This window comes from Xenopus tropicalis, chromosome 6, assembly GCF_000004195.4.
Source record: "Xenopus tropicalis strain Nigerian chromosome 6, UCB_Xtro_10.0, whole genome shotgun sequence".
Lineage (NCBI taxonomy): Eukaryota > Metazoa > Chordata > Amphibia > Anura > Pipidae > Xenopus > Xenopus tropicalis.
In genome coordinates, this window is record NC_030682.2 from 108,112,140 (window position 1) to 108,124,125 (window position 11,986).

At 40.8% G+C, this 11,986-nt stretch overlaps 1 protein-coding gene across 1 annotated transcript; it reads right to left on the bottom strand.

The window, feature by feature from the left end:
- tyms (thymidylate synthetase) lies at nt 1-7,961 on the bottom strand. Its single transcript, NM_001079384.1, has 8 exons — nt 7,856-7,961; nt 7,564-7,708; nt 5,295-5,368; nt 4,510-4,684; nt 3,906-4,007; nt 2,031-2,206; nt 1,195-1,266; nt 1-287 (listed from the first exon to the last, which is right to left on the bottom strand). The coding sequence occupies exons 1-8, from the start codon at nt 7,898-7,900 to the stop codon at nt 150-152; spliced, it is 927 nt and encodes a 308-aa protein (NP_001072852.1). The 5' UTR covers nt 7,901-7,961; the 3' UTR covers nt 1-149.
- Nucleotides 7,962-11,986: the final 4,025 nt, after the last annotated feature.

The window sequence follows — 11,986 nt, forward strand, 5'->3', positions numbered from 1 at the left end:
TTCCTTTAATTTACTTATCCTCTTTTATTTCAAATATTTACATTAATAGCATTGTAGTTGCAGAAGTCATATATTTATATATAAACACACATTTCTATACTCCAGCCTTATAAATGTAGCCATAGTTTACAGTAGAGGGAAACCAATCATCACACAGCCATTTCCATTTTAATAGAGGGGTGGGGGTTATAGCCTTCTATTAGAAAATCATCTGCAGTGAAGTCATCAATGTTTTCCACTTTGCGCAAGATTTTTAGCTTGGGGAATGGGCGAGGTGTTCTTTGAAGCTAAAAGACATTAAAAAAATTAATCATATTAACATTGCTTGATAAATGAGCTGGAGAGAGTGCAGAGACGTGCAACTAAACTGGAGATGGAAGATTTAAACTATGAGGTTGGGATTGTTTTCTCTGTAAAAGAGGCGCTTGCGAGGGGACATGATTACTCTGTACAAGTACATTAGAGAGGATTATAGGCAGATAGGGGATGTTCTATTTTCCCATAAAAACTATCATCGCACCAGAGGTCACCCCTTTAGATTAGAGGAACAGAGTTTCCATTTGAAGCAGCGTAGGTGGTTTTTCACGGTGAGGGCAGTGAGGTTGGGAAAAGCCCTTCCTAACGATGTTGTAATGGCAGATTCTGTTAATGCCTTTAAGGGCAGTGGCAGACGAGATTAGTCGCCCCACGACAAATTTTCGTTGTCGCAGACAACTAATCTCCCCGCAATGCCATCCCACCGGCAAGAATGTAAATCACCGGTGGGATGGCATACGCGTCGCTACAATTTGTCAAAGTCGCCCGAGGTTTGCTCTCAAGGCAACATCGGCTTGGATGAGTTCTTGAACAAGCACAGTATTGGCCAAAATTGGACACTCATGTTTTGGTAAATTGTCATTCTGGCAAACTTTTGTTATTGGCAAAAATTTATTCAATTTGAAATTTGAAACTTTAGTAAATAAGCCAATTTGTCTGCTAATAAAACATATTGCATATTGCTGGTTGCTTGTTTTATGTTGAGATGTTTTTTAGTCACAAAAAAAAAAAAGCCATGTGTGACATGACCCTTAATATGTTGCTGTACAGTGGATAAACCCAAAAAACTAGACAGAAAATAAGGACTAATCTGGGTAATTATATCAGCCCCCAAAATAGATGTACCATGGGCTTACGTCAACAATGGTTTACACTTACTTGAAGCTTTAAAGGTTCAGTGTGGTTAAGATAAACATGAGCATCGCCCAAGGTGTGGACAAAGTCTCCTGGCTGTAGAACATAAATAAAAAATTATTATTAGGACACTGGTTCTGCCATTTAAAACAATGTAGCAGAAGTCGGTTCTCCATGTCTGTTAATCAGCTGGCTTCTGCTACATTGTTTCAGGAGCCAGAAGCAGAAAGGACTACAGCAATTACATTTACAAATCACTATAAATCTGTCAAAAAATGTGCATTGAATGTGTATATATATAGGACAGTTGCTTTATTAATTAAATAAATAGTTTTAGTAATGCCCTTTAATGTTTTGTCTATGTTTTATTTTACATTAACAGCTGTCTCCCTCTGTCCCTCTGTAATCAGGCTGATCCAATCATTTGGCTCCAGGCCAGCAATAGGAGGTCCATGGGGAAGAGGACCATAGTAAAGGGCTACCTGGGCCAATAAGTTATGGCAGGATTTTGTCACACATGCAGAAAATTCTCAGATCAGGAGTCTTTTCTCCTCTGGCCTACATGATTCAATGTTTATGTTTATACTAAAGGAATTTGACTACCACACCTACATCACCTGGCACTCTAAAAGTTGGTGTCAGATCTCTGCACAAAGCATACTGTTTTTACAATCTGGTAACAAGAATGTTGACAGCATCATAAAGTTAAATGAAAATAAAATAAAGATGATCACCAAAGGACTTAAGAAATGTATAGAATGTTAGAAACAAATATTGGAGACTGTGAAGTCACCTTTAAATACTACTGGAATTTTTAATTAAACTCTATTTTGGTTCTTTGTATTTAACAGTAATTTTACCTTCAATCCAGTGACATGAGCAATCATATAAGTGAGCAAGGCATAACTGGCAATGTTGAAGGGCACTCCCAGGCCCATGTCCCCAGACCGCTGGTACAGCTGACAGGATAACTCTTTATCGATTACGTAGAACTGGCAAAGTGTGTGACAAGGCGGCAGAGCCATAAGAGAAATATCTTTGAACAAAAGAAAAGAATACATTTCTAAAACCGTCCTCTAAGCTAGATCAGCTGCAAAATTCCTGAACTACAAAAATATGTTCTCTACAGCCTACCAAATAATGCACACAATGACATAAAATTGTCAAAAGGTTTAGATGGAAGTCAGTAAGAAGCAAGGAAAACATTCTACATTATACTGGGAATGCCTCGTTAACCTTTACCCAAAACTAACATTGCAAGAAATATTATCCTTTGCATGCTGCAAATTCTTCACAACATCACATAGAATATTGTGTCATTTAGACATTTAACAGTAACCGGTTATGATCTGCAGCACATTGGAGTTAAAGGGACAGCATTATAAAAACAGTTATATAAAATTAAAGTCACTTGTATTTTAATAAGTGGTTTTCTTTTAATTTCTCTCTCTCAAGAAAAAAAAACTGCCACTATGGTTAACACTTTTTGGTCAGGTCCTTACCCGCTGATGATATAAGCGAAGGTAAAACAATGATGAAAAGAAGCAGGGCCGTGTGATAAAAAGAGCAGGGCTGTGATGTCATTGGTAGAAGTGGATAAAGAACTGGCAATAAGGCAGGGTGATGAGGGGGAACAGGGAGGCAGGATAGTGATTGATTGGAGGCAGAACAACTAAGAATGTACTTGCTCATAAATTTGTAATACTGGCCCCATTCCTGGCTGGAATTTTAGCAACTAGGCCAGTGAATGCCCTCCAGGCTCATGTGACAGACTATGAGAAACAATTCTGTAATTCTAAAAACTGCACAGAGCTGAATTAGTGTTAAAAAAAACAAACAAATTCTCTTCAGCCTAGAGGCACAAGGGGTGGATTCTGCCCCTCTGCTTGAAATATCTGATAGTTGTGGCTGCACCCGGAGCCAATGCGTCAGCCTGGGTGCAGCAACACAAGGCAGAATTCAGTGTGAAACTGCTCGCATATGGTACTAGCCTTAGAGTACTGGGTAAACCATTCCCCTGCAACTCTTTAGTATAGTTTAGAACAACTGTGCATTAGTAGGCCTTAAAGGAGAAGGAAAGGCTAAGTCACTTGGGGGTGCTAAAATGTTAGGCACCCCCAAGTGACTTTAATCGCTTACCTCGTACCCCAGGCTGGTACCCCTGTTAGGAGAAAACAGCACCAGCCTGGGGTACCTGGAGCGATGCACTTCCTCCTTACTTTCGCTGCGACTACACAATAGGCGCATGCGCAGTAGAGTGAAAAGCCGACTTCTCTGTTAAAGTTCGGCTTTTCACTCTACTGCGCATGCGCACGAGCGAGCGATACAGGAAGGAGGAAGAGCTCCAGGTACCCCGGGCTGGTGCTGTTCTCTCCTAACAGGGGCACCAGCCCGGGGTAAAAGGTATGCGATTCAAGTCACTTGGGGGTGCCTAACATATTGGCACCCCCAAGTGACTTTGCCTTTCCTTCTCCTTTAGGAAATAATAAGATAGTATATATTCTTTAAATGAGAAAAAAAATCAGCCAGACTAGGGTAGACACAAGGGCTCTGGGACAGGATGAAGGTTGTGCAGTCCCCCCTCATGATTAAGCCTTTTTGCTGGGTAAATGTTGAAGCCCCTTAAAATGCGAGTTATTTTCTTTAAATAAATAAATCAAACCCTCCCATTTCCAGGACAGTCACCACAGCAGCTTCTACAATGACCCTGCATATTCAGGAATGGATATTCCTACCTTTAGGGTTCCAGCTGCACATTATAATTCTTCGGTCATCTGGGTTGTTTTTGATTGTTTCAATTACATTCCTTAGTTGGTCAACACCTTGACCTGAGTAATCTGATGGCAGAGGGTTAAAATATTTCAATTTATCTTTGTTTGATAGATCAAAAATCATTGCAAGTCTCAAAATAATTTAACATATGTCTAACATATGTCTTGCCCCCGCTGACTTTACCTTTTCCTGTACTTTAACAAAACAAAATGTCACTCTGTTCCCCACAAGGCTAAAGAATAAGGGATAAAGCAGTGATCCCCAACCAGTGGTTCATTAGCAACATTCAGTGGCCTCAATGTAGGTGCTCATTTTTTAATTTCTGGCTTGAAGGCAAGTTTTGGTTGCATAAAAACCAGTGTAAAGCCAAACAGAGCCTTCTATAGGCTGCCAGTCCACAGAGGGGGCTAACAAATAGCCAATTATAGCTCTTATTTGCACCCCCAGGAGATATTTCCATGCCTGTGTTGTTTCCCAACACTTTTTGCATTTGAATGTGGCTCACGGGTATAAAAGGTGGGGGATCCCTGGGATAGAGTAACAATTTTAAAGTAGTTCTTCTCCCACCTGTATAAGTGTCTTTGTATTCAGCACCAAAGTGCCTCCACTGAAAGCCATACACTGGTCCAAGATCTCCTTCCTCTCTGTTTGAGAATCCTTGCTTGTCCAAAAATTCCCGGGAGCCATTTGCATCCCAGATCTTTACACCTTTTGCAGAAAGTTCTTTTGAGTTGGTACATCCCTGCATGAAGTATACATTCAAATTTAAATCACTAACCAGAATATTGAACTGAAGCAGAAAACTAGTTTGCATATTTCTATTTCAGCAAAATCAAATCAAACTCCATTTTCTGAAAAGGTTAGAAAAGATCTGATCAAACTGATAACCCCCCCCCCCCCATGCTCACTGCATCAGGGATTAAAGATTTAGATACTTCTGAGAAGAATGCGTTTCAAATTCGGATGAACAGACACAGGTCTCTTATTTGATAAAATGTTCCAATATTAAGGCTCTTCCCTGACTGTTGAATTTTTTTATTAAATGGGCAGTATTCGGCAGTTTAAACACTGGTTCCATTACTTATCAACATTTATATCTAACCAAGCAGTTAATTTTAACACATATTAATGTAACATAGTAATGTCCAAGGGGCAACTTGACTTTCATAACCCTAACCCAGTGCTTCCTGGCTCAGCTGAAGACCCAGTGCCACTTGCTCCTGATAGCAAAACTAGGCCTTAAAGTCAGCCATTTGTGTCGAAAACCAAAGCAATAAGATAGTTCTAAGATTACAGTTCTGCTGGATTAGACATTTTTTAATGATTTATAAAGGAAACATTGAACCACATACCTTAATAAACCACAAAAGTTCTTCTAGCACTCCTTTCCAGAAGACACGTTTTGTTGTCAGCAAAGGAAACTGATCTGGATGGGGGGGGGGGGGGGGTGATATATATAAGCACAACTAAACAATATGCAAAGTTATTATTATTATATTCTTATGCAAAGTTAGCTGCTGTGTCTACTGCACCTCCCATCAGTGATCCCCACAAATAACAATGCTTGGCAAAACGGGCAAGGATCCAACGTGGCTCTCCTCTCACCAGTTAAGGTTTAACAGAGCTTACATGCAATAGGAGCAAGATCTTACGTGCCATAGGTGCTTCCTGTCAGGGCTGCCATTAGGGCGTCACAGGAGGCCAGTTGTACTGTGCCCAGAGGGTTTTGGGTCTTTGGAGGGCCTGGCCATGCTGCACTTACTTGATTAGACGGGTCCCCTCGCTGTCTGTGGGCTGCAGCCTTTTAAGGGGGATGTGGGAGTTCAGGTGCCTGCATAGACTTTCCCATACACAACTTTCCATTTGTCACAGAAGTCCAGGTAAACCTGCATGTGGATTGCCAGGAGGGGAAGTTCAAACGTTGCCCATCAAATCCCTGTGCGGCTCTACAGAGACTTAGATTACAGTGACAAATGAGCACTGCGGAAAGCTGTGTAGGGGGCAGAACATTTAGGCACCCAAGCTCCTTTTCCATGTCTGCAGCTCCCTGACAGCAGGGGGGATCAGCTAAACATGTAAGTGCAACACTGCAGGGCCCCCCTGAAGTAATGAGTGTTACATTACTTGGGTTTGTTATTACACTATACACCCTAAACATGCTCTATGTAGCCTTAGATATTTCCCTTCTCTTGGATGAACCTGTACAAAAATATGATAAAGCACTGACTTTTGAATGATATTAAGGGAGTTATAGTTAAACTCAATCCTCCCTTTCAGTGGAAATTCAATGGTTTCTAATATCAATAGAGCTTAAAAAGTTTAGGGGAGCTTTATGCCAGATATTTATAATAGACTCTGTCCATCACAGAGTGGAAATTGCAGCACATTATTTAAAGGGGTATTGAAGTCCAAAACGAAGAGACCAAAGTGTCCCAAATTTTCCATTAAAAATGGAAACTATTTCTTATATACAGTTATAAAAAAAAAAAAACATATCCATCACACAAATCCTTAGGCAGCTGCTGGCTAATGACAAAAATGGCGCTGCTCTGATTTCTGGATGGCAGGGCACCAGCACATGGTGTAGTTTCGTACCTTTGCTCGTCACTAAGGCTAACCTTGGTTAGAAACAACCCTGCAGACTGCTTTCCAGAGCTTGAGAAGCAATGATGGTTTACAAATAATGCAGACAGTGCTATCTAAAGATGTGTGTGATCAGTAATCAGAGCTAGCATAGTGAAGGGGGCAATCACAGGCAAAGGATTTTGTTTTTTATAAAAACAGTATGGATTTTTAATAAATGTATATTAAATTGGTTTCCTTTTTTAATGGAGGACCTGCGACCATTAAGGCCCCTGGCCACAAACGTGTGTTTTGGTTTTTCCCACTATGCTCCGACAGGGCCTGATAATTGCGTTGTACAGGGCATGATTTCTGATGACAGCCCTACAGGAAAGCGCTGAAAATGCTAATTCACTACAAAGCTAGCTTTATTATAAAGTGCCATACAAGCTGTGTTTCTGGCCCCTCAACGGGCAAAATGTGATCCTCTGTGATCTTAAAAAAAAACTGCATTTCAAATGCAGCAAGTTACTAAGCAGCCGAGAACAATGAAATGTACAGCAGCTATGCGAGTTCTCTACAGATCAGCAAGGTACACAAGGGGCCCCAGCCACAATCCAGAGAAGAAGAAGCGCACTCATGTTGGAGGGCCACTAAGTACAATGGGCTGCCGGGAATACCTATAAAACTGTCGCAGTAGGTAAGGAGCATGCAGTCACATGACCCGCATCCCTATGAATCCGAACGCTCTGCCTACAACACTGACAGCTATGCCACTATCCTGCGCCACTAGCCTATCCTGCGCCACTAGCCTATCCTGTGCCGGGGGCAGGGCTCAATTTGGCGCGCACCAATGACAAGGGACCCCGGCCAGCCAATCACAGCTCCTCTAAGCGCGGGAAATTAGAAGAAAGAGGGAGAGCGAATGCAGTAGTGCGCACATTATAATCTATTGTGACTGCGTAAAGTAAGCAAGGAAATGCTATCCCCTTTGTTCCTACAATTCCTGTTATGTCTATTTGTCTGTACCGAAACTAATAAATAGCGAACGCGTCTCACCTCGCAGGCTGTAGCGGGCTTGCATGCCGAATACCGATACGGTCCCGGTGCCAGTGCGATCTTCCTTGCGGTGCCCACGCTCTAGGATATGCTTGATCTGATCCAAGTACTGCAGCTCGTCCCGATTCTCCGCCTTCCCTGGCCCCTAAACCGTAAATACATTTACACAAGTGCAGCAGCCCTCTCCCGCTGAGTACACTAGTAGCACCTATATAAATACCGCGCAACACTAGTGCATATATATAAATGGGCCTATCCCGCTGCATTTCGCTCCCGGGCGCACTGTACGTACCTGCTCGGGGCAGCTGGAGGCGACGGGCTCGGAAATGACAGGCATGTTAGTTCGGGAGTGCTAATGGTGCAGCCTGGGAGCTCTCTGTCCTTAGCGCTTTCTGGCGGGATTTTCTGAGAGGGACGGGCACGTCACATGACCTGAGACGTTTAACTATGTTAGACTGCAATTTTTCATTTCAATCAAAATGTATTTTTGGGAGTTCACTTCAATTAAATACATACACACACACATATATATACATATTATATTCTTCTCCTTCCCTGCACTATATATATATCTATACATAATAAAGCAAAGAAGTGTCAGCACTCACAGGATTTAAATTATTTGAAAAAAGGGTAAATTTTATTACAAAATATGAAAAAGGAACATTATGGACCTCAACGTTTCAGTCCCCCACAGGGGGATGCATTTTTTTGGGTTAGCACCCGGCCGTTGCCCTTTGAACTGGTGAGTGCCGATTCCTGCAAAATTAGATATATATTTATATATACATAATAGTCCATAGGGTGCACACCATTTGCAGCAACAAAACCTGGGTGCTAGTACAAAAAAATGCAGAATTTGAGCAAAATGTAAATGCAAAAATAGAAAGGTTTATTACTCGACGTTTCGGTCTCACAGAAACCTTCATCTGGAGTGAAAAACAAACCATATACACTGTATATATACATATATATGCACAAAAGGCGGCACACCGCTACATACCATGCCTCTGGTGCCCAGTAAGGGGTCCCAATACTACAAAAAAGACCAGCATCACAAGATTTCTTGTGAAAAAACAAAACGTATGTTTAAAACAGCATGAACAGCCAACGTAACGTTTCGGTCCACATTCAGACCTCTCTCGCACTCTGATGCAAATATTCATAGATAGCGGGGTGCACAGCCAAATTAAATCTCCAAAAACTGTAAGAAAAAAAAATATTTTAGGGCTGTGACAGACAGGGAGATTAGTCGCCCGTGACAAATGCCATCCCACCTGCAAAAATGTAAATTGCCGGTGGGATGGCATAGGCGGCGCAGCGACTTGCCACAATCGCCGAGGTTGCCTCGAGAGGCAGCTTTGGCGATTGCATCACTGTGTATGCCATCCCACCGGTGATTTACATTTTTGCCGGTGGGATGGCATATCGGGGAGATTAGTCGCCCGCAACAAGGGTAAAAGTAATCACAACTTTATTGTGGACACATTGCACAAACTTGTCTGATGTTTGGTCCTCAATAGGACCTTTCTCAAGGATAGCACAATGGTATCTTAACAAACTTTAAGGGCTCTGGCACAAGGGGAGATTAGTCGCCTGCGGCAAAACTCCCTGTTCGCGGGCGACTAATCTCCTTCCCCTGCCATCCCATCGGCGACAATGTAAGTCCCCGGTGGGATGGCAGACGCGGCGGGGCGATTTGCGCGAAATCGCGCCGCTGCGTGTGCCATCCCGCCGGCGACTTACATGTTCGCCAGTGGGATGGCGGGTCATGGCAACTCGGGGAGATTAGTCGCCCGTGACAAGGGAGATTTGTTGCAGGCGACTAATCTCCCCGTGTGCCAGAGCCCTAAATACAAACACAATAAACACACAATAGAAAAGTGCCCAATCCTCAATAATACCTCAATCATTATGTGATTATCCAGTCCTGATGTATGTGATGTTAAATGTGCCAATAACTGATCTTTTCCACAAATTATTAGTGCATAGACATAATCACTTTTTCATAAAAGCCAATATTGTATCTGTAAATTTAAAATATGCAATTCAAATCAATAAATAATAAATAAAATCTTTTACAAAACAATGCACTAAAACTATTATAAAAGTGTAATTTTTCAGTCTCACCAATAGGCGCCACCTGTGTACCATAAAAGCTTATATATAGTGTCCTTATAAATATCCATTCATTAAACATCCTGTAGAGAAAAGAAAAAGCATTATGTAACCAATCTATAATAATTTATAACTATATCTCGATACATATCTTGATACATATATTTATGACAGTACTTCAGAATTTTAAAAAGAATTTCAAGAATTCTGAAGTAGTTGAAAAATTACACTTTTATAATCGTTTTAGTGCATTGTTTTTAAATTATTTTTGTAAGAGATTTTATTCAAATGGATTTGAATCGCGTATTTTAAATCTATGAATATAATATTGGCTTTTATGAAAAAAGTGATTATGTGTATGCACTAATGATTTGTGAAAAAGGTCGGGTACTAGCACATTTAAAATCACATATATACGATTGGATAATCACATAATGATGTATTATTGAGAAATGAGCACTTCTTTTTCGTGTGTTTATTAAGTTTGTTAAGATACCATTGTGCTATCCTTGAGACAGGTCCTATTGAGGACCAAATGTCGGACTAGTTTGTGCAATGTGTTCACAATAAAGTTGTGATTACTTTTACAGGGTGTGTCTCATGAAAACATTTTTTTATGTATATATATTTTGAACATTTCTCATTAATATCAACCCCAATCTGACCCCTACAGTGTGTACTTGCAGCCACTGGGTCAGATTCATCTACAGTAGTTAGGGGTTATATATATATATATATATATATAACCCCTATTTGGCTGTAGAAACAGGCAATACCAGCTAGATAGGCTTTAGAGCATGGGGTACATAGGATGTGGAAATATCAAGGGGATGTAGTGTAACTACCGGTTCAGTATTCGGCCAGGATTCGGCCTTTTTTGGCAGGGTTTGGATTTGGCCAAATCCACGGTCCTGGCCAAATGGAATCCGAATCCTAATTAGTCTATGCTAATTAGAGTTTAGATGGTTCTCTAGGATAGATGGATTACTGGGGCCCTGTTGATCCCAGGCTCAGTGGCTTAGTGGTACAGAGTATGACGGGGTCATTTAAGAATTTACCAGACACACACACTAGAGCACAAATGACAGAATCATATCCCTCAGGTACAGATGACTTGAGCAGGCTGTACGGGCATTACTCTTGCTTTTCTGGATTATGCTGGTAGGGAATTAATAACTGCTTATTCAGTCATTTTAACTGTGAATGTTATAATGGCCATGTTAGTTATTAAGAGGTAGATCAGAACCTACTCATTACTGGGTTGCATTTTAATTGCTTTCTGTGTAAGCAAATATTATACAAAGAAACAATGGCTCATAATGAAAAGAGTGGAAAATGAAAGAAGTCCATGAGTAAGCGCAGGAGCGCGAAACGCGTCGGAGGATTTTGTAACTCAGGAGGATCCGTAGCTCCCTCTTCGGCTCACAATTGGTGACGTCATTTTCGGCATTCAGCGCCGTCGCGCCGCATGAGAGAGCGGGTCTCTCCGACAACAGTGACCCATTAGTAAGTTCCCGGCCGGGACAGGGGGTACGATCTGGTTTTTGTTCGCTCAGCACTGGGGGACTTTTTTCATTTACCTTACTCACGCCAAATTTCAAGTGCTATTAGTATACACAGCTATACAATCACTTGTGCTAAATGTAACTCCACATGTTTTAAGCTGTGTGCTGAACTAAAACGCCCAACCTTTTTTCCTAATTAGCTTCCCTTGATTAGGGTATTATTGGAGAAGTTAGTTTTCTTTAGGGACAGGTTTGAGTATATGTGTAATATTTGTTGAGTAGATACTGCTGTAGGTATTTTGGTTAGGGCATTGTGCAATTTTTATCCTTTTATTATGTATTTATACACCTTCTCTACTTAATCTATTGTTGAATTTACTATGTCTCTTTATATTGAATCTTTAAATCAATCTAAGTGAAATATTATGCAATACTAGGTTCTTTACTATGTACTTATTTTAGCTCTTTTACTGAGTTGTGGATCACCCTGTATATTGATGTATTTTATTTATTGCTAGAATTAATCATGTGTATTTGTTTTTATTATGATTCACTAATAAATCATTTGAATTAATTTATACAACACGGTGATTTGTTTTGTGGGAGCGCCAACTCTATTTTTAGACAGTTTTTCTTGCTAGAGGATTAGTTTGGAGGAAGGCAGCTGTTCACGTTAGGTCACTTTTTCACTGTATTGGTGGGGTGTCACTGGTTAAATATTATATTGAGCACTAATTAGTATAAGCGCGGATAAGATTATTTATATTAGAAAATGAAAGAAAGGACAATTCACAGAATGA